Raw genomic sequence first — 23,261 nt, 5'->3', positions numbered from 1 at the left:
CAACCACTAACCATGAGTGGAGAAAAAGTTTTGGTGTTATCATTCATATTCTCTAAAAAAAGGCCAAGAAAGTAAAAATTCTGCCGGGATATGTAAACTTTTGAGCACAACTGTATAGGACATTTCAGAACTTTCCCAAACAATTATGAAAACATTTACAGCATGTACTGCATTGTACCTAATTTATCACTGTATTTTTTAGACTATAAGACGCACTTTTTCCTCAAAAAATTTGGGAGTATAAAGGGGGGTGCATCTTTTGTGCAAATGCAGACTTACCGGGGGGGTTGCAGCAGTGGTTTAGCAGCGTCCTTTTCTCAGGGAATTGGCGATGGCTGAAGTGTGGTGATACTGAAGCTCGGTTTTAGCGGTGAGCAGTGCGGAGTGCATCATCGGTTTCTCTGCGGCCATCTTCCTGAAGCCAGTTGCCGCTGGAGGCGGTGCGTGCGTGGATTGAGATCTTGGCTAGGCTTCTCGCCCTCCATTTTCCTGGTTCTGTGGGCTTCAGGAAAATGGCCGCCGGAGGCTGCTCTTGCACAGATTGAGATCTCGGCGGCCATTTTCCTGAAGCCGATGGCAAGTTGTATTTTAGAGGATTATTTTTATTATTGATCAATAACTATGTTCTCAATCAACCCAAAAGACTCGTAAATATCAAAGCTTAATATTTTTGGAAGTTGGAGTGGGGTTTTCTCAGATTTGGCTATCTTAGGAGGATATCTGTTTGTGCAGGTAACTATTACTGTGCAGAATTATTAGGCAACTTAATAAAAACCAAATATATTCCCATCTCACTTGTTTATTTTCACCAGGTAAACCAATATCACTGCACAAAATTTAGAAATAAACATTTCTGACATGCAAAAACAAGACCCCCAAAAATGAGTGACCAATACAGCCACCTTTCTTTATGATGACACTCAGCAGCCTCCATCCATAGATTCTGTCAGTTACTTGATCTGTTTACGACCAACATTGCGTGCAGCAGCCACCACAGCCTCCAGACACTGTTCTGAGAGGTGGACTGTTCTCCCTCCCTGTAGATCTCACATTTTATGAGGGACCACAGGTTCTCTATGGGGTTCAGATCAGGGGAACAAGGGGCCATGTCATTATTTGTTCTTCTGTGAGACCTTTACTGGCCAGCCACGCTGTGGAGTACTTGGAGGCATGTGATGGAGCATTGTCCTGCATGAAAATCATGTTTTTCTTGAACGATACGACTTCTTCCTGTACCACTGCTTGAAGTTTTCTTCCAGAAACTGGCAGTAGGTCTGGGAGTTGAGCTTCACTAAGGCCTCAACCAGAAAAGGTTCCACAAGTTCATCTTTGATGATCCCAGCCCATACCAGTACCCCACCACCACCTTGTGGCGTCTGAGTCGGAGTGGAGCTCTCTGCCCTTTACTGATCCAGCCTCCGGCCCATCCATCTGGCCCATCAAGAGTCACACTCATTTCATCAGTCCATAAAACCTTTGAAAAGTCAGTCTGAAGATATTTTTTGGCCCAGTCTTGACGTTTTATCTTATGTTTCTTGTGGTGGTTGTTTTTCAGCCTTCCTTACCTTGGCCATGTCCCTGAGTATCGCACACCTTGTGCTTTTTGATACTCCAGTAACGTTGCAGCTTTGAAATATGGCAAAACTGGTGGCAAATGGCATCTTGGCAGCTTCACGCTTGATTTTCCTCAATTCACGGGCAGTTATTTTGCTCCTTTTTTGCCCAACACGCTTCTTGTGACCTGTTGGCTATTTGCCATGAAATGCTTGATTGTTCGGTGATCACGCTTCAAGTGTTTGGCAATTTCAAGACTGCGGCATCCCTCTGCAAGACATCTCACAATTGTGGACTTTTCAGAGCCGTCAAATCTCTCTTCTGACCCATTTTGCCAAAGGAAAGGAAGTTGCCTAATAATTAAGCACACCTTATATAGGGTGTTGATGTCATTAGACAACACCCCTCCTCATTACAGAGATGCACATCACCTGATTTACTTAATTGGTAGTTGGCTCTCAAGCCTGAACAGCTCGGAGTAGGACAACATGTATAAAAAAGTATCATGGGATCCAAAAAACAACTTGCCTAATAATTCTGCACACAGTGTACGTCTATACCGCTCTTGGTGCAATGGTGAATGTCATCTATCACTTTCATGCTGCTCTTGGTGCTCCCCACTGCTGAGTGCCACCGATCACATCTACACCGCTCTTGGTGCCAAATATGAGGGCGCAGTCACATGGGAGGCCTGTGAAATTGTTATTTTACTGTCAAGTTATTATTTCCGCAGTTTCCCAGACTCTCCTTGGTTCTTCAGAACACCCAGGGAATGAGGTGAGATGACGGATCATGAGAAGTTTTCATTACCTTTGACTTTGTCCAATTATTCATTCGTTTTAAGATCAGATTAAAGTGTTTAACATAAGCGACAATCACCTATCATATTAGACTCCACTGGGGAGATGCAATAAACCTAAGTGCCTGGACTAGTGTATATATGTGTATATATGTGTATATATATAACAGATGAAGTGAAAGGCCCAAATTAAAAGAATACCATAGTTAATTTCATCTATGTAATTGTAAAATCTATATACAGTTTTCATCATGATTTAAGTGAAGCAAAATCTAGCAGTATATTAACCCCTTCACCCTCCAAACCTGTTGTCACCTTGCTGACCAGGCCAATGTTTACAATTCTGACCACTGTCGCTTTATGAGGTCATAACTCTGGAGCTTCAACGAATCCCACTGATTCTGAGATTGTTTTCTCTAGACATATTGTGCTTCATGATAGTGGTAACATTTGTGCGATACAACTTGCATTTATTCGTAAAAATATCAGAAATTTGGCAAAAATTTAGAAAATTTTGCAAGTTTCAAACTTATAATTTTTATGCCCGTTATCCAGAGAGTTATGCCACACACAATAGTTTATAAATAACATTTCCCACATGTATACTTTACATCAGGACAATTTTTTAAACTTTTTTTTTTTTCTTTAGGAAGTTATAAAAGTTAAAAGTTGACCGGTGATTTCTCAATTTTCCAACAAAATTTACAAAACCATTTTTCTTTAAGACCACATCGCTTTTAAAGTGACTTTGAGGGGGCTGTGTGACAGAAAATACCCAACAGTGGCACCATTATAAAAACTGCACCCCTCAAGGTGTTCAAAATCATATTCAAGAAGTTTATTAACCCTTCAGGTGCTTCACAGGAATTAATGGAATGTGGAAGGAAAAAAATTAACATTTTTTTTCACAAAAATTGTACTTTTGACTCCCAATTTTTTTATTTTCTCAAGGATAACAGGAAAAATGGACACCACATTAGTTGTGCAATTTCTTCTGAATACGCTGATACTCCATATGTGAGGGAAAACTACTGTTTTGATGCATGGCAGGGCTCAGAAGGGAAAGACTGCCATTTGACTTTTGGAATGTAAAATTTGCTGGAATCATTAGCGGAGGCCATGACATGTTTAGTGAGCCCCTGATGTGCCTAAACAGGAGAAAACCCCAACAAGTGACCCCATTTTGGAAACTAGACCCATCAGGTAACTTATCTAGATGTGTGGTGTGCACCTTAACCCCCCAGGTGCTTCACAGAAGTTTAGTATGTTGAGTCATAAAAATAAAAAGAAAAAAAATGAAATTTTTGCCACAAAAATATTCTTTTAGCCCCATTTTTTTTATTTTCACTAGGGTAAGGTGAAAATGAATCACACAATTTGTTGTTCAATTTCTCCTGAGTACGTAAATACCCAATACATTGAGGAAACCTACTGTTTGGGCACACGACAGGGCCAGGAAGGGAAGGAGCGCCATTTGACTTTTTGAATGCAAAATTTACTGGAATCATTAGCGGACACCAGGTCGTGTTTGGAAAGCCCCTGATTTACCTAAAGAATGGAAATCCCCTACCAGAAGTGACCCCATTTTAGAAACTAGACCCCTCAAGGAACTTATCCAGATGTGTGGTGAGTACCTTGAAAGCCCAGGTACTTCATAAGACGTTTAGAATGTTGAGCGATGAAAATAAAAATAAAAAAATCACATTTTCCCCACAAAAATGTTTTTTAGCCTCACATTTTTTATTTTAACAAGGGTAACAGGAAAAAATAGACCCAAACATTTGTTGCGCAATTTCTCCTGAGTAAACAGATACCCAATATGTGGGAGAAAACTACTGTGTGGGTGCACAGCAGGGCTCAGAATGGATGGAGTGACGTTTTGGATGGCAAATTTTGATGGAATGTTCTGTGGGTGTCCTGTTGCATTTGGAGAGCTCCTGATGTGTCTAAACTGTGGAAACCCCCCACAAATGACCCCATTTTGAAAACTAGACTCCTCATGGAATTTATCTAAGTATGTGGTGAGCACCTTGAACCCCCAGGTGCTTCACAGAAGTTAATAAAGTTGAGCTGCAGTCAATACTACTTGTCCGATGACCAGTGGGTTGTATACGTAACCCCAGGCCTACAAGGCAAAGTTTTGGAGGTGTTCGAAACACACCCTCAAGAACAAGATGGAGACTATGATGCCATCAAGCAGGCCCTCATAAGGAATATCAGATGATCCCTGAAGAGCACTGCAAAAAGTTCCAGACCCTTCAATGTGAACCTTTGGTGATATGGTGGACGGTCTCAGAACCAACTTTGACCAGTGGGTCCAAGTCTATAGATTACTATCAGGTCCTTGAAGGTGGTTAAGGACCAGTTTCTGCAACTTTGACTCCTGATCTATCAAGAACTGTCACACCTCCGGAGAGCAAAGGAGGCTACTTAAGCAGCACAGATTGCCGGTACCTATGAGGCCAATCATACACATGAGGTACAGAAATCAGTTGTCACTAGCTGTAAAGGGAGGTAAGCCACACCCAATGCCCCTGCCAGCTGCTCCTCCGGGGATATCGCCCATCTGGCACCCGGCCGACATTTGATTCTTGCTGGTGCTTTACCTGCAACCAACCTGACATATTAGTACCACTTGCCCGGAGAGGTAGAAGAAGAACCCCACATCCAAGGTCAAGGGACCAATGCATCTGTTATTTTTGCGGGTGGGGTGGTTGAGAGGGTCTGTGACAACTTGCAGTTACTGTGGGCTACACAGTCATTGTGGGGCTCAAGAACACTCTTGCGGAACAAACTTTCATCTGCTCTGAATTGGTGTTCCCTGAAGAACTTATCTTTGGGAAGACCAGGGCCGGCGTTAAGCACAGGCAGACCAGGCAGCTGCCTGGGGCCCCCGCTCCTCCAAGGGCCCCCTGCTGGTTCCATGACCACAATGGAGCTTGCTTACAATTAAAATAGCACAAGGCAGTGCTTTGCTTTGCAGAAGAGGCAGACATAAGTGCATCTGTCTCTTATCTGTTCTGCAATTGTGAGTTGTTTCCTGGCGGCGCTGGCTGCACTGCCTTGTCTGGGTTATCTATGTCGGCTCAGCGGCTGCAATCCCAGAGGCTGAAGCAGTCAGGCGTGTTATACTGACCTGACCTGCGCTCTGCATGTTCTCCTGTTCTTCCTCTGTGGCCGTCCACCCTCACTGTGCAGCAGGCTCCAGGTTATAATGTATACTGGGTCCTGGGCTGGCAGCTGCTGTTCAGCGGCAGGACCTTCCTATGTGACACGGTCACCTGACCAGTGACCACCGACGTTGTCCTAACGCTGCACAGCAGTCAGCAGCCCCTGTTAGGGACACAATGCAGGAGCTGTGCTGCCACCCAGAAGACAAGTGTTCCCATATAGAAGACACTTCACTGCTTACTGGTGAGTTTTTTTCAACTGCACACTGCACTACCACACCAGTCACACAGTCTGCGCAGTCAGCAACCAAAACTCCAATGTAATTAACGTAAAAAAGAAATGAAAAAAAAAGTGATAAAAAAATGAATGATACCTCCTACTGTCTGTCACTCGTTAGCATCCTGCACAGGCCGCTCTGCAGTGTGCGCTGGCACCAGGAGTGATGATGTCACTGATCGCTAGCCACGGGACCACTTTGTTCTGTGAGGCTATATGTGCACACTTTGCGGATTCCACTGCGGATTTTTCCGCGTGGATTCTGAAGAATCGGCAGGTAAAACCCTTGCGTTTTACCTGCAGATTCACCGTGGATTATCTGCGGATTTTATGCAGATTTTGTTCGGATTCCACCTGCGTTTTTACACCTTTGTATTCCTATTATGGAATACGTGTAAAACGCTGCAGAATCCGCACAAAGAATTGACATGCTGCGGAAAATAAACCGCAGTGTTTCCGTGTGGAATTTTCCACAGCATGGGCACAGCGGATTTGGTTTTCCCTAGGTTTACATAGTACTGTACACCACATGGAAAACTGCTGCGAATCCGCAGGGCCAAGTTCGCTGCAGATCCGCAGCAAAATCCACAACGTGTGCACATAGCCTTATAGGGGTCGCTCACACTAGTGTATATTCTCTCATGCAAGATAATTGCGATGATTATCCTAATGACACCACATTGAGCCCCATCTCTTCTGCTCCCGGCCCCAGTGGGACACAGGTTCAGTTACTCTATCGCTGTGCGGGCCCGCACGGCAATAAAGCGCCAGCCAATTGGAGGCTGACAGCTGACGTCAGCACACACGCCACCGGCGTATTACAACATTGTCATTGGCCGGCGAGTGCGAGCTTGAAACGCTTGGAGGGGTCATCGCCACAGGAGCGCAGACAGGTAAGGAGAAAGTTTTTTTTTTTTTAATTATATTTATTGAAAGCAGCAAGATGCAATATGTTTCGCCGGCAGGATGGAGACACATAGACCATATGTCTCCATTCTGCCCAGGGTCCTGGCACTAGCGATCAGTGACATCATCACTCTTGGTGCCAGTGCACACCACAGAGCAGCCTGTGCAGGATCCTGATCAGTGACCGCAGGTATCATTCATTTAGTTATTTCTAGTGAATTAACGCTGCCATGCAATATTATATTTAGCTCAGACATCACTGTTCAAGGGGGTTCTCAAGGTTAGAAGATGTCACTCATCCACGGGATAATTTTCAGATCCCTGCGGTCTGACTGCCAAGACCCCCCATTATTCCCAAGAATCAGGGCTTCAGAGCCCCAGCTGAATGGTGGAGCAGAGATTGATCAGGTGCAAAACAACTCTATCCATTCTTAGGGCTCATACTCATTTGCGAGAAATAAGTGATAAATAAACCTAAAATGCAAATTTCAATGGTGTAATAATATTGTTTAATTTACATATTTTCCACATATCCATTTTCTTGTACTGAATTTAAAACATATTACAAAGCTGTGTTCTTTGTAGGATACAACTAGAGTGAGGATACCCGAGAAAATGTGTTTTTAGTGACTTAACCAGTTGTAGTCAACAAAGAACAAACCCAACCTTGTGATATGTTTTACTCCTTGGACAGAAATTTTGTCTTTGTTATTTAGTGGCTTCTTGGGGGTTAAATATGTTGCTACTAGTTAAAAATTCACTTTAATGCACTGAATTGACTGTAGTGCGGTTGCAATGTTTCAGAATTTGGGGCCCCACTTTGAATTTTGCCTAGGGCCCCACTTTGTCTAAAACCGGCCCTGGGGAAGACCCTGGCTATCAATGAAATTGAGGTTTCTCGATTGCCGATGGCCAGTGCTTTCCTGGACTGCGGTGCTAGGAGAGGGTTGAGGGAAGTAGGAGGTATCCAAGAACCTTCCAACAAATGTTTTATTGGGGACCAATCTGGGACGGTTGGTCGCTTAATATGTCTCTGACAACCCTCCCAGATCTGGTACTTCATTTAATTTAGATGTTGATAATGTGGATGGCAATGTTTAGCATGATGATAATTTGTTTCATTGTACTGGAGACCCATATCACACTGCAGGGTGATGTTGCTGAAGATCCCCTAAAAGGAGCAAGCACTAGTGCTACGGGCGGTGGGGACAGGCATGAGGATCATGGAAGGGGGTCACGTGCAGCCTCAATGGACTGTGACATGGCCGGTGGTAGCTGCCACTTGATTAGCACCACTCCTAAGGTATTGGGGGAGGTTGGGAAAGTGTTGCCCTCAGCCTGTCAGTATGTTGTGAAAGTTGCATCCCAGCCTGTCAGGAGGGTGGGAAAGCATTACCCACAGCCTTTCAGGATGACCCAAAGTGGTATCCCCAGCCTGTCAGGGTGGTGGGAAAGTCATATACAGAACCTGTCAGGAGAGTGGGGAAGTGTTATCCCCAGGAAGTGTTATCCCCAGCGTGCCAGGATGGTGGGAAAGTGTTGTTCCACTAGAAGACAGCCTACATCGCTGCTGTCACCCTCAGTCGGAGTGCCCAGAATGCAAGATCTGAGGATGTGGAATTCCACTGGCAGTTGTCCCTTGACCAGAGGTCACAGCTGAGGGAGGTATTCGAGCCCTACCTGACCACCTTCACTGGTACCAGGGAAGACGCAGCTAGCCATCCACCAGGTAGACACCAGGAATCACCCACCAGTCTGGTAATCCGCATACTGTGTCTCCCTAGAGGTGACACAAGAGCATCAAAAGGGAGATAGACAAAATGCTATGGCTGGGGGGTGATCCAAAAGTGCGTGGGCCTTGCCTGTAGTCCTGGTCTCGAAAAATGAACGGACAACCCTGTTCTGCATGGACTACAGGAGTCTAAATGTCATCACAACTCCTGATATGCACCCACTGCCATCCATCGATGAGCTGCCATATCACTTAGCCAGTGCCTGTTATTTGACAATCATAGACTGGAGTCAGGGGGGTTTGTTATTGTGAAATTGGGCACTGACCGTATGGAGGGTACAGCAGTTGAAGTAAGTAATGAACACCACCAATTTTCTAAGAAAATCTATTTCTAAAGACTCTGTGACATGAAATTCTCACCAAATGTCAGTAAAAACCATTCTATCCACACCGGAATAATCATAAATGTTCATAAATTATGTGTAATAATGAGAAATTACACAGGGAAAAAGTATTGAATACCTGAAGAAACAGAGGAGCAAAAGGCTTGGAAAAATCTTGACACCAGATGAAATCTATCAGTATTTGGAAAGCAATCCTGCCACTTACTGAAAAAAATAGCGGGTTCAACTGATGGCTGATAAAAAGGTGTCTCATTACAAAGATGACACACAAGAAACATCTCATTATGGGTAACACCAGTGAGCTGTCTCAAGACTTTCACAACCTTATTGTTGCAAAACATCCAGTGGCATTGGTTACAGAGGATTTCTAAACTACCAAAGGTTCCAGTGAGAACTGTTGTACCATAATTTGAAAGTGAAAAGAACATTATTTTGTCATAAACCATCCACGACCATATGCTCCCCACAAGATTTCACCATAAACCGGCCACGACCAGGTGCTCCCCACAAGATTTCATACAGATTTTATTTCACCAGTCCCAGGCTGGGAATACACATATAAACCTCCGATCTGTCACTTTCAGGGTTCCCAATAACACCAGGACGCCATGCTGCCACCAGTCCCTTGGTTGATATCAAAGCATATATCGGGTCAGGAACCAACCCAGGGTAAAAGGATTTTGCGTGGAGTACATGTCGGTTCAATCATAGAACAAAAGAACGAAACTAGTAAATTTATGAGTTTACTCCATAAAATATTGGCAGTGTTTACAAAAATGCAAAAGATATTACAAAAGGGAGACAAAATACAATATGTACAGACATAGAAATAAAAGGGATTAAGATATGAAACTTACTCTCTTAGTCAAAGGTATGACGTGTCAATAAAGGGGAGGAGAGACTTCCCAAGAAATGGATCAGCAGCACAGCCTGTTGTCTAGCTGACTCTCCAGCATCTGATACCTCCCAAAATGTGTATTTCAGTGTTATGCTTTGTCCACAAACCTAGAAACTCCTCCCTTGCTAACCTCACTGGTGGGCTGTGTTCAAGGGGGCACACCTCTTTTGGAAGAATATTATTAAAACATTTCTACATTCCATATCTTTGGCTGGAAAGCTCACAGGGTGACGATTTTCCCATGCAAATTTACCATTCTTTTGAGACCAACAAAGCAATATCTGTGTTTGGGTATAAATCATACAGATAATCCCAATAACAATAAACAAAAATACAGCAAAAAATGGGATGAATATAAAACGTAACTTTTAATACTATAAAAGAGCATAAAAAACAAGTCACCCACGTGAACAAAAACACACAAATTGGGGCAAAGTCTCCACCATAGGATATGATGGTCCCTGGAGACTAATAAGCCCCTCACAGGATTAAAAAAATCCCGACAGCAAAATTGCTGACGAGAAGTACATTACTGGGGTGTGATAAATACAAAGGCTGTAAAGCTGTTTGCACGATTACAACAAATACAGCACCACACCCTCAGTCGCATAACAGAACGTACAGAAAAACAGTAATGGCAAACACTGTAGGAAATGCCTACTGATTCCTCTAAGCATAAAAAAGGAACGGTCTTACCAGTTCCATAGAAGAAGGAGGGCAACGGAGCACCGGATATTCCCTTGTTTAGGCAGATATCCAGAAGGCGAAGGGAAGACAGTCCCTATATCATTCCCTATGGGACTATCGATAGACTATCCCCAATGCTCCTGCCCTTACAAGGGCAGTCCACAGCTACCCCTGTATATAGAAATGCCCTGCACTCTCCCTAGAGTTTTGTCCCAACGCGTTTCATTCATAATCTTCAGGGGACATGCTTGTATATAAGGAAGAGGTGCCTATATGCTAAAGAAGAGGGACATAGAGTCCTGCCACCCTCTATGCTGTCCTGCAGAGTGGGTGACTTGTTTTTTATGGTCTTTTATAGTATTAAAAGTTACGTTTTATATTCATCCCATTTTTTGCTGTATTTTTTTTTTTCATTCTTTTGAGACCAAACATAGCATGTCTGCGTGTTATTGGGGGGCAGAAACTCATTTCCCAGGTTTCTAAAGACCCTAAAGGCTGCAAAACGTTGCCATGTGTGGCACCAATCACCCTGATCCTGGAAATCTATTTTTCCTGTCTCTAGGAATATTGTGTGTTATGGAATTGGACCTGGAATATTATATCTTTTAGACACAGGAAGTTTTGGAGGGAGAAATAAACCACACTTAGCTCTGCCAAAGCTGGCATGTAATAAAAGTGACCCTTTGGCTGACGGGAGGGGGGACTGGATAGAATTTCACTTAGGGAGACTGAGGGGGCTGGCAGTAGTGTGAGGGGGAATGCAGCAGTGTAGGCTGCTTGTGGAGCTCAGTGTTACAATACACAAACCAAATGGGGGGTAAGAGCATCAGGCAGTGCTGTATGTGTACCTAGGACAATAGGAAATAATTCATATTTCCCTGCCAAACGCATCAATATCAACAGTAATAAATGACCATTAGCAGTGATTCCTGTTCAATGTTGGATAAAGTATTATAAATTAAGATTTCCATATGAGTAAATACATAATCACAATAGTAGTGAGTAATATTGCTAACCGTTACCTAGTCCACACATGCAAAACAGGTCCGGTGTTCCTACAACCCGAAGCGCGTTTCATCCCCCTTCCCTTCCTCAGGCGGTGTATGTATTGTCTGATATAATATTAATAAAATTTGGTATTTAATTAATTTGGGCTTTTCACTTCATCTGCTTAGCTATATACAATATATATATATATATATATATATATATATATATATACATACACACATACTGATTCCTGCTTCATGCCAGTGAATGGAACATCATTATGTGCAAAGACTAAAACTTGTGCTGTTCACACAGATGTATGGCTCCCGAGGGCAGGTCTTGGCCCGCGGAGGAATGCCTTTACTGACGCATAGCAAGGGCTTTTTTGTATCGCTATTTGTAAGCCAAAGCCGGGATGGAACAATCAGAGGAAAAGTATAATACAAAGATTGACAACTGTTCTGTGTTTTGGAGACCCCCCTGGTTTTAGCAGAGAGATACTGATGTGTGAATTCTGCCTAACAAGGACTCGGCTGTGGGACCGACACTCAGGCAGGACGGGTTATCGGTTGACATGAGCCAATCAAGCAAAATTCAGATTTGCCTTTTTTTTTCAAGAAATGTAATTCATAAAAAAAGTTATTGTTGCAATTTACTGTCCCTTTATTATGCAAAGGAGTCAGGAGATACATAAGGTGTCAAAATAAAAAAAATCCTTCTACTCCCCCACTGCTCCTCAACATCACCACGCTGGACCTCGCCACATCCTCGGCTCCTCACGCTGAAATGATCATGCCTTTCATGCTGGGCCTGAAATTCATGTTCTTATATGGCCGGGAGGATTCTGTGCGGGGTCATGACATCACCATGCGCTCTGTGACTGCGCACATCAACAGAACTGGTCCAACCATATCAGAACATGAAGATGTGGCGAGGACCAGACACGTGATGGCGAGGTGAGTGTAAGGATTGGTAGCCCTTCATGGCCACTGGATGTCATTTTCCTGAATCTAGAAAAAAGACAAGGCGCCCCCAATGTGTCACACTGTTTTAAAAAAACACATACAGTCCTTTGCAGGGAATGTGCTCACCTATTGGAGTTGTGAACCAAGGTCACAACTCCCAAGCAGGCATAACCGTAGCAGCAGGTCTCCACAAGAATCCAAAAGGATGCTGAAGGTAATAGTCTTAGGCGAACTGAAGACCCTGAAGACGCATGATGCCCTGAAGAAGAGAGCAAGATAGCTCTCGAAACGCGTAGGCTTCAATAAACCACCCTAAATCTACCCCGTGTGCGCGGTCTTCAGTTCGCCTAAGACTATTTTCCTGAATCTGTGAGGAAGTACAAAAAATTCACTCTGCTGATTGCAGATTTTTGGAAAATTCAGGTACATTTCAGTTCCACTCGAATGTATTTGTTCATCTGTAGTTATCAGCCTTTGCATCTAAACAATTAAATATTTCCATTCATTGACACCAAGCAGAATTTTAGAAGCACACGCTCTTCCTGGCAGTGGCGCCCGCTATTCATGGCAGTGGCGCCCGCTATTCATGGCAGTGGTGCACACTTTTCCCAGCAGTGGCGCCCACTATTCATGGCAGTGGCGCACGCTCTTCCCGGCAGTGGCGCATGGTATTCACAGCAGTGGCGCATGCTATTCACGGCAGTGGCGCACGCTCTTCCCGGCAGTGGCGCCCGTTATTCATGTCAGTGGTGCACACTTTTCCCAGCAGTGGCGCCCACTATTCATGGCAGTGGTGCACACTTTTCCCAGCAGTGGCGCCCACTATTCATGGCAGTGGTGCCCACTATTCATGGCAGTGGTGCACTCTCTTCCCGGCAGTGACGCATGCTATTCACGGCAGTGGCACATGCTATTCACGGCAGTGGCGCACGCTCTTCCCGGCAGTGGCGCCCGCTATTCATGGAAGTGGCGCACGCTCTTCCCGGCAGTGGTGCACGCTCTTCCCGGCAGTGGCGCCCGTTATTCATGGCAGTGGTGCACACTTTTCCCAGCAGTGGCACCCACTATTCATGGCAGTGGTGCATGCTCTTCCCGGCAGTGGTGCCCGCTTTTCCTGGCAATGGCGCCCGCTATTCATGGCAGTGGTGCATGCTCTTCCCGGCAGTGGCGCCCGCTATTCATGGAAGTGGCGCACGCTCTTCCCGGCAGTGGTGCACGCTCTTCCCGGCAGTGGCGCCCGTTATTCATGGCAGTGGTGCACACTTTTCCCAGCAGTGGCGCCCACTATTCATGGCAGTGGTGCATGCTCTTCCCGGCAGTGGTGCCCGCTTTTCCCGGCAATGGCGCCCGCTATTCATGGCAGTGGTGCATGCTCTTCCCGGCAGTGGTGCCCGCTTTTCCCGGCAGTGGTGCCCGCTTTTCCCGGCAGTGGCGCCCGCTATTCATGGCAGTGGCGCACGCTCTTCCCGGCAGTGGCGCATGCTATTCAGGGCAGTAACACACGATCTTTGCTTCCTGTAGAAGCATTACTTTTATTTAAACTTAATCCACACCCCTACCCCATGAAGCTGCACCCCAGTGAGGTGTGGAATGGAGCACTCATCCTGCGGCTCGGCAAGGTGCACAATTCGCCCTTTAATAATATTTGCAGGCGTAGAGAGGGGAGTTAATTAACCCTTTAATCTTTCTTCAGTTCAGTGAAGGAGCTGTGGAGACATCACGTGGAGGTCGAGGTAATGAACACAAGCAGCTGAAACCACACTGGAATTGCTGTGAGGCCCTCCGAGGTTACGACACGGCCCTGATTGATGGTGTGTAAGGAGTCCCCCCAAGGTCAGGACACAGCCCTGATAGTGTGTGAGGGGGCCCTCAGGGTCAGAAAATGGTCCTGATGATGTGTAAAAGGTCTCCTGAGGTCAGTACATGGCCCTTTATGTATATGAAAGGTACCCCTAGCTTAGGTCACAGCCCTGATGGTCTGTGATGGTCCCCCGAGGTCAAGATATAGCCCTAATTGATGGTGTGTAAGGGGTCCTTCAAGGTCAGGACATGGCCCTCATGATGTGTAGGGGGATCCACTGAAGTAAGGACACGGTCCTGATGGTGTGTCAGGGGTCCCTCGAGGTCAGTACACGGCCCTGATGATGTGTAAGGGGGTCCTCTGAAGTAAAGACATGGCACTCATGGTGTGTTAGTTGTCCCTCTAGCTCAGTTCACAGCTCTGATGGTGTGTGAGGGGTCCCTCAAGATCAGGACATGGCCCTGATGATGTGAAGGGGTGTCCTCTGAAGTAAGGACATGGACCTGATGATGTGTGAGGGATCCCTCAGTTCACGGAGTGTGTGATGGGTCTCCCGAGGTCAGGACACGGCCTGATTATATTTTTAGGGGAGTTCCTCTGAAGTAAGGACATGGCACTGATGGTGTTTGACGGGTCCCCCTAGATCAGGATATGGCTATGATGATGTTTGAGAGGTCCCCCTAGGTCAGGACACAGCTTTTTATGCATATGAAAGGTCCCCTAGCTCAAGTCATGGCCTTGATGGTGTGTGAAGGGTCCCCACGAGGACAGAAAATCAGAACATGGCCCTGATGGTGTGTGAGGGGTCCGCTGAGGACAGTACAAGGCCCTGATGATGTGTGAGGGTCCCCCGAGGATCAGACATGGCCCTGATGGTGTGGGAGGGGTCCCCCGAGGACAGTACAAGGCCATGACTGTGTGTGAGTGGTCCCCTGAGGTCAGGACACGGCCCTGATGGTGTGTGAGGGGTCCCCCGAGGACAGTACACGGCCCTGATGGTGTGTGAGGGGTCCTCCAAGGACAGTACAAGGCACTGATGATTGAGAGTTCCCCCGAGGTCAGTACAAGACACTGATGGTGTGTGAGGGGTCCGCCGAGGGCAGTACAGGGCCCTGATGGTGTGTGAGGGGTCCCCCGAGGAGAAGACATGGCCCTAATGATGTGTGAGGGGTACCCCGAGAACGTACTGGGCCCTGATGGTGTGTGAGGGGTCCCCTGATGTCAGTACAGGGCCCTGATGGTGTGTGAGGGGTCCCCCGAGAAGACGTGGCCCTAATGGTGTGTGAGGGGTCCCCCAAGGACAGTACTGGGCCCTGATTGTGTGTGAGGGGTCCCCTGATGTCAGGACACGGCCCTGATGGTGTGTGAGGGGTCCCCTGAGAAGAAGACCCGGCCCTGATGGGGTGTGAGGGGTCCACCGAGGACAGTACAGGGCCCTGATGGTGTGTGAGGGGTCTCCCTCGAGAAGACATGGCCCTAATGGTGTGTGAGGGATCACCCGAGGACAAGACATGGCCCTGATGGGGTGTGAGGGATCACCCGAGGACAAGACATGGCCCTGATGGGGTGTGAGGGGTCACCCGAGGACAAGACACGGCCCTCATACCTCTCCCTGTGATTACAGGTGTATCGTCAGGAGTTCATCACTCAATGGCGGGCACACGGCTTGGACGTCCTCATTTGCCCTATCTTGGGCCCAGCTCTGACCATCGGATACCCTGGAAAGCTGTCAAGTATGTGACATTCTCAGATGTAGGGCAATGCAAGCTGCTTCCAGATCATCAGCTGTCGCTGCACTGTCCAAGTCCTAGGGAGACCTCAACTTACAAGAACCATACATACCGCCTCGGGAGAAACAAGTGATGGATGGTTTTCTTATGGATGATGAGGGTTATAGTTGGGTGTTGTATTTCCTGCTGATGTGATGTCAGAATTTAGCTGCTCGTCAGTTTAGTTTCTCGTCATGTGTATTTGGGAAGGGGTATATGTGGGGTGAAGGGAGTTTTGCTACCTTTCTGCTCCTTTCATCAGTGGCTATCTTTGTAGAAGCCAGTGTGGCTTCGTACTGTGTAACCATTTTCCTGTGCCGACCCCAGGTGCCGTATCCTACACAATCCTTTACAATCTGGTGGATTTCCCAGCTGGCGTCCTACCTGTAACCACAGTGACACGTGAGGATGAGGAGGCTCTGAAGAGGTATGAGGGTCATCACAAGGATTTCTGGGACAAGCTCCTTAAAAAGGTTCGTCCCGCTAAACCTCAGCGACTCACCCCCCCAGATGCAGAGATTTCACATGTAGGGGTTACATTGTCAACCCTTGTTCTGCAGGCTATGACAGACAGCGTGGGGCTCCCCGTGGCCATTCAGTGTGTGGCTCTTCCCTGGCAGGAAGAACAATGTCTTCGTCTAATGAAAGAGGTGGAGAAAGTGACCAAAGTGGAGAGACAACCATGAGCGAGAAAATGAGTGAACGTACATGATGTCAATGTGACCTCATATCATGATCTTCCTTAATCAGTGCCAATAAAATTAATTTAACATTGCCCCTGTGTACAAGAATATAACTGCTATAATAATACTGCTCCTATGTACAGGAATATAACTACTATAATACTGCCCCTATGTACAGGAATATAACTACTATAATAATACTGCTCCTATGTACAGGAATATAACTACTATAATACTGCTCCTATGTACAAGAATATAACTACTATAATACTGCTCCTATATACAAGAATATTACTGCTATAATACTGCTCCTATGTACAAGAATATAACTACTGTAATACTGCCCCTATGTACAAGAATATAACTACTATAATACTGCCCCTATGTACAAGAACATAACTACTATAATACTGCTCCTATGTACAAGAATATAACTACTATAATACTGCTCCTATGTACAGGAATATAACTACTATAATACTGCCCCTATGTACAGGAATATAACTACTATAATAATACTGCTCCTATGTACAGGAATATAACTACTATAATACTGCTCCTATGTACAAGAATATAACTACTATAATACTGCCCCTATGTACAAGAATATAACTACTATAATACTGCCCCTATGTACAAGAATATAACTACTATAATACTGCCCCTATGTACAGGAATATAACTACTGTTATGACCCCAATGGCGAGGGTCTCAGAGGAACGTGGAAGTCTGCAGAATACAAAAATCCAGCTCATAGGGTAGTGGTAACTGGGTTGACCATATATCTACTCCTAACGCCAACACTAGAAGTAGCCGGGGATCATTCCTACGTTGATTCTAGATGACACGCGCCAGCCGGAGAATCTAGCTACCCCTAGTAGAGGAAAACAAAGACCTTTCTTGCCTCCAGAGAAGGGGACCCCAAAGCTGGATAGAAGCCCCCCACAAATAATGACGGTGAGGTAAGAGGAAATGACAAACACAGAAATGAACCAGGTTTAGCACAGAGAGGCCCGCTTACTGATAGCAGAATAAAGAAAGGTAACTTATATGGTCAACAAAAACCCTATCAAAATCCACACTGGAAATTCAAGAACCCCCGAACCGTCTAACGGTCCGGGGGGAGAACACCAGCCCCCCTAGAGCTTCCAGCAAAGGTCAGGATATAGATTTGGAACAAGCTGGACAAAAATACAAAACCAAAACAAATAGCAAAAAGCAAAAGGCAGACTTAGCTGATATAACTGGAACCAGGATCAGTAGACAAGAGCACAGCAGACTAGCTCTGATAACTACGTTGCCAGGCATAGAACTGAAGGTCCAGGGAGCTTATATAGCAACACCCCTAACTAACGACCCAGGTGCGGATAAAAGGAATGACAGAAAAACCAGAGTCAAAAAACTAGTAACCACTAGAGGGAGCAAAAAGCAAATTCACAACAGTACCCCCCCCTTAGTGAGGGGTCACCGAACCCTCACCACGACCACCAGGGCGATCAGGATGAGCGGCATGAAAGGCACGAACTAAATCGGCCGCATGAACATCAGAGGCGACCACCCAGGAATTATCCTCCTGACCATAGCCCTTCCACTTGACCAGGTACTGAAGCCTCCGCCTGGAGAGGCGAGAATCCAAGATCTTCTCCACCACGTACTCCAACTCGCCCTCAACCAACACCGGAGCAGGAGGCTCAGCAGAAGGAACTACAGGCACAATGTACCGCCGCAACAAGGACCTATGAAATACATTGTGAATAGCAAACGACACAGGAAGATCCAGACGAAAAGATACAGGATTAAGGATTTCCAATATCTTGTAAGGCCCAATAAAACGAGGTTTAAATTTGGGAGAGGAGACCTTCATAGGAACAAAGCGGGAAGAAAGCCATACCAAATCCCCAACGCGTAGTCGGGGACCCACACCGCGGCGGCGGTTGGCAAAGCGCTGAGCCTTCTCCTGTGACAACTTCAAGTTGTCCACCACATGATTCCAGATCTGCTGCAACCTATCCACCACAGAATCCACCCCAGGACAGTCAGAAGGCTCCACATGACCCGAAGAAAAGCGAGGATGGAAACCAGAGTTGCAGAAAAAAGGCGAAACCAAGGTGGCGGAACTAGCCCGATTATTAAGGGCAAACTCAGCCAACGGCAAGAATGTCACCCAATCGTCCTGATCAGCAGAGACAAAACACCTCAAATAAGCCTCCAAAGTCTGATTGGTTCGCTCCGTCTGTCCATTAGTCTGAGGATGGAAAGCAGACGAAAACGACAAATCAATGCCCATCCTACTACAAAAGGATCGCCAGAACCTGGAAACGAACTGGGATCCTCTGTCTGACACAATATTCTCAGGGATGCCGTGCAAACGAACCACGTTCTGGAAAAACACAGGAACCAGATCGGAAGAGGAAGGCAGCTTAGGCAAAGGAACCAAATGGACCATCTTGGAGAAGCGATCACATATCACCCAGATAACGGACATGCCCTGAGATAGCGGAAGATCAGAAATGAAATCCATGGAGATATGTGTCCAAGGTCTCTTCGGGACAGGCAAGGGCAAGAGCAAACCGCTGGCACGAGAACAGCAAGGCTTAGCTCGAGCACAAGTCCCACAGGACTGCACAAATGACCGCACATCCCTTGACAAGGAAGGCCACCAAAAGGACCTGGCCACCAGATCTCTGGTGCCAAAAATTCCCGGGTGACCTGCCAACACCGAGGAATGAACCTCGGAAATGACTCTGCTGGTCCACTTATCCGGGACAAACAGTCTGTCAGGTGGACAAGACTCAGGCCTATCAGCCTGAAATCTCTGCAACACACGTCGCAGATCCGGAGAAATAGCTGACAAGATAACTCCATCTTTAAGAATACCAACAGGATCAGCGACTCCAGGAGCATCAGGCACAAAGCTCCTAGAAAGAGCATCGGCCTTCACATTCTTTGAACCTGGTAAATACGAGACAACAAAATCAAAGCGGGAGAAAAACAATGACCAGCGGGCCTGTCTCGGATTAAGGCGTTTAGCAGACTCGAGATACATCAGATTTTTGTGATCAGTCAAGACCACCACACGATGCTTAGCACCCTCGAGCCAATGACGCCACTCCTCAAATGCCCATTTCATGGCCAACAACTCCCGATTGCCCACATCATAATTTCGCTCGGCAGGCGAAAACTTCCTAGAGAAAAAGGCACAAGGCTTCATAACAGAGCAACCAGGGCCTCTCTGCGACAAAACAGCCCCTGCCCCAATCTCCGAAGCATCCACCTCAACCTGAAAGGGAAGTGAGACGTCAGGCTGGCACAAAACAGGCGCCGAAGTAAACCGGCGTTTCAACTCCTGGAAAGCCTCCACGGCAGCAGGAGCCCAGTTAGCTACATCGGAGCCCTTCTTGGTCATATCCGTCAAAGGTTTCACAATGCTAGAAAAGTTAGCGATAAAACGACGGTAGAAGTTAGCGAAGCCCAAGAACTTCTGAAGACTCTTAACTGACGAGGGCTGAGTCCAATCAAGAATAGCTCGGACCTTGACTGGGTCCATCTCCACAGCAGAAGGGGAAAAAATGAATCCCAAAAAGGGAACCTTCTGTACACCAAAGAGACACTTTGAGCCCTTGACAAACAAAGAATTTTCACGCAAAATTTTAAAGACCAACCTGACCTGCTCCACATGCGAATCCCAATTATCAGAAAAAACCAAAATATCATCCAGATAAACAATCAAAAATTTATCCAGATACTTCCGGAAAATGTCATGCATAAAGGACTGAAAAACTGAAGGCGCATTGGAGAGCCCAAAAGGCATCACCAAGTACTCAAAATGACCTTCGGGCGTATTGAATGCGGTTTTCCATTCATCACCCTGCTTAATGCGCACAAGGTTGTACGCACCACGAAGGTCTATCTTGGTGAACCACTTGGCACCCTTAATCCGGGCAAACAAGTCAGACAACAGCGGTAAAGGATACTGAAATTTGACAGTGATCTTATTTAAAAGCCGATAATCAATACAAGGTCTCAAAGATCCGTCCTTTTTTGCCACAAAAAAGAATCCCGCACCAAGAGGGGAAGAAGACGGACGAATATGTCCTTTCTCCAGAGACTCCTTGATATATGAACGCATAGCGGTATGTTCAGGTACCGACAGATTAAACAGTCTTCCCTTAGGAAATTTACTGCCTGGGATCAAATCTATAGCACAGTCACAGTCCCTATGAGGAGGCAGTGCACTGGACTCAGACTCACTGAAGACATCCTGATAATCAGACAAATACTCCGGAACTTCCGAAGGCGTAGAAGAAGCAATAGACACAGGCAGGGAATCCCCATGAATACCACGACAGCCCCAACTTGAGACTGACATAGCCTTCCAGTCCAGGACTGGATTATGGGTCTGTAACCATGGCAGCCCTAAAACAACCAAATCATGCATTTTATGTAAAACCAGGAAACGTATCACCTCGCGGTGTTCAGGAGTCATGCACATGGTAACCTGTGTCCAATACTGCGGTTTATTAGCTGCCAATGGTGTAGCATCAATACCCCTAAGAGGAATAGGATTTTCTAATGGTTCAAGAGTAAAACCACAGCGCTTAGCAAATGAGAGATCCATGAGACTCAGGGCAGCACCTGAATCTACAAACGCCATGACAGGATAAGATGACAGTGAGCAAATCAAAGTTACAGACAGAATAAACTTAGGATGCAAATTACCAACGGTGACAGGACTAACAACCTTAGCTATACGTTTACAGCATGCTGAGATAACATGTGTAGAATCACCACAGTAGTAGCACAAGCCATTCCGGCGTCTATGAATTTTCCGCTCATTTCTAGTCAGGATTCTATCACATTGCATTAAATCAGGTGTCTGTTCAGACAACACCATGAGGGAATTTGCGGTTTTTCTATCACATTGCACCGAATTAGGTGTCTGTTCAGACAACACCATGAGGGAATTTGCGGTTTTGCGCTCCCGCAACCGCCGGTCAATTTGAATAGCCAGTGCCATAGTATCATTCAGACCTGTGGGAATGGGAAAACCCACCATAACATTCTTAATGGCTTCAGAAAGGCCATTTCTAAAATTAGCGGCCAGTGCACACTCGTTCCAATGTGTCAGCACGGACCATTTCCGAAATTTTTGGCAATACACTTCAGCCTCGTCCTGCCCCTGAGACATAGCCAGCAAGGCCTTTTCTGCCTGAATCTCAAGATTGGGTTCCTCATAAAGTAAACCGAGCGCCAGAAAAAACGCATCAAGATCAGCCAATGCCGGATCTCCTGGCGCCAGCGAAAAAGCCCAATCCTGAGGGTCGCCCCGTAAGAACGAAATAACAATTTTTACTTGCTGAGCAGAATCTCCAGATGAACAGGGTCTCAGGGACAAAAACAATTTACAATTATTCACGAAATTCCTAAACTTAAACCTGTCTCCGGAAAACAGTTCAGGAATCGGTATTTTAGGTTCTGACCTAGGATTTCTGATAACATAGTCTTGTATGCCCTGCACACGAGTAGCCAGCTGGTCCACACTTGTAATCAAGGTCTGGACATTCATGTCTGCAGCAAGCATAGCCACTCTGAGGTAAAGGGGAAAAAGAAAAAAAAAACTCAGAATCTTCTTTCTTATAATCCCTCTTCTGCAATACATTAAACATTTAATATTGGCCTGGCAAACTGTTATGACCCCAATGGCGAGGGTCTCAGAGGAACGTGGAAGTCTGCAGAATACAAAAATCCAGCTCATAGGGTAGTGGTAACTGGGTTGACCATATATCTACTCCTAACGCCAACACTAGAAGTAGCCGGGGATCATTCCTACGTTGATTCTAGATGACACGCGCCAGCCGGAGAATCTAGCTACCCCTAGTAGAGGAAAACAAAGACCTTTCTTGCCTCCAGAGAAGGGGACCCCAAAGCTGGATAGAAGCCCCCCACAAATAATGACGGTGAGGTAAGAGGAAATGACAAACACAGAAATGAACCAGGTTTAGCACAGAGAGGCCCGCTTACTGATAGCAGAATAAAGAAAGGTAACTTATATGGTCAACAAAAACCCTATCAAAATCCACACTGGAAATTCAAGAACCCCCGAACCGTCTAACGGTCCGGGGGGAGAACACCAGCCCCCCTAGAGCTTCCAGCAAAGGTCAGGATATAGATTTGGAACAAGCTGGACAAAAATACAAAACCAAAACAAATAGCAAAAAGCAAAAGGCAGACTTAGCTGATATAACTGGAACCAGGATCAGTAGACAAGAGCACAGCAGACTAGCTCTGATAACTACGTTGCCAGGCATAGAACTGAAGGTCCAGGGAGCTTATATAGCAACACCCCTAACTAACGACCCAGGTGCGGATAAAAGGAATGACAGAAAAACCAGAGTCAAAAAACTAGTAACCACTAGAGGGAGCAAAAAGCAAATTCACAACAAACTACTATAATAATACTGCTCCTATGTACAGGAATATAACTACTATAATACTGCTCCTATGTACAAGAATATAACTACTATAATACTGCTACTATGTACAGGAATATAACTACTATAATACTGCCCCTATGTACAAGAATATAACTACTATAATACTGCCCCTATGTACAAGAATATAACTAC

The 23,261-nt window shown here is 45.9% G+C and overlaps 1 protein-coding gene across 1 annotated transcript in view; it reads left to right on the top strand.

Moving 5' to 3' along the window:
- Positions 1-16,941, top strand: part of LOC143787589 (vitamin D3 hydroxylase-associated protein-like) — a 225,711-nt gene extending 208,770 nt beyond the window's left edge. Inside the window, exons 11-15 of the mRNA XM_077276477.1 lie at positions 2,288-2,331; positions 14,076-14,115; positions 15,808-15,916; positions 16,280-16,425; positions 16,513-16,941. Of these exons, the coding sequence (XP_077132592.1) occupies positions 2,288-2,331; positions 14,076-14,115; positions 15,808-15,916; positions 16,280-16,425; positions 16,513-16,638 (465 nt within the window). The 3' untranslated portion in view covers positions 16,639-16,941. The remainder of the gene's footprint in view (positions 1-2,287; positions 2,332-14,075; positions 14,116-15,807; positions 15,917-16,279; positions 16,426-16,512) is intronic.
- The last annotated feature ends 6,320 nt before the right edge of the window (positions 16,942-23,261 follow it).

The sequence above is a fragment of the Ranitomeya variabilis genome, chromosome 8, assembly GCF_051348905.1.
Source record: "Ranitomeya variabilis isolate aRanVar5 chromosome 8, aRanVar5.hap1, whole genome shotgun sequence".
In the NCBI taxonomy this organism is placed as follows: Eukaryota; Metazoa; Chordata; class Amphibia; order Anura; family Dendrobatidae; genus Ranitomeya; species Ranitomeya variabilis.
Note: the sequence above shows the minus strand (reverse complement) of the source record. Positions and strands in the feature narration are given on the sequence as shown.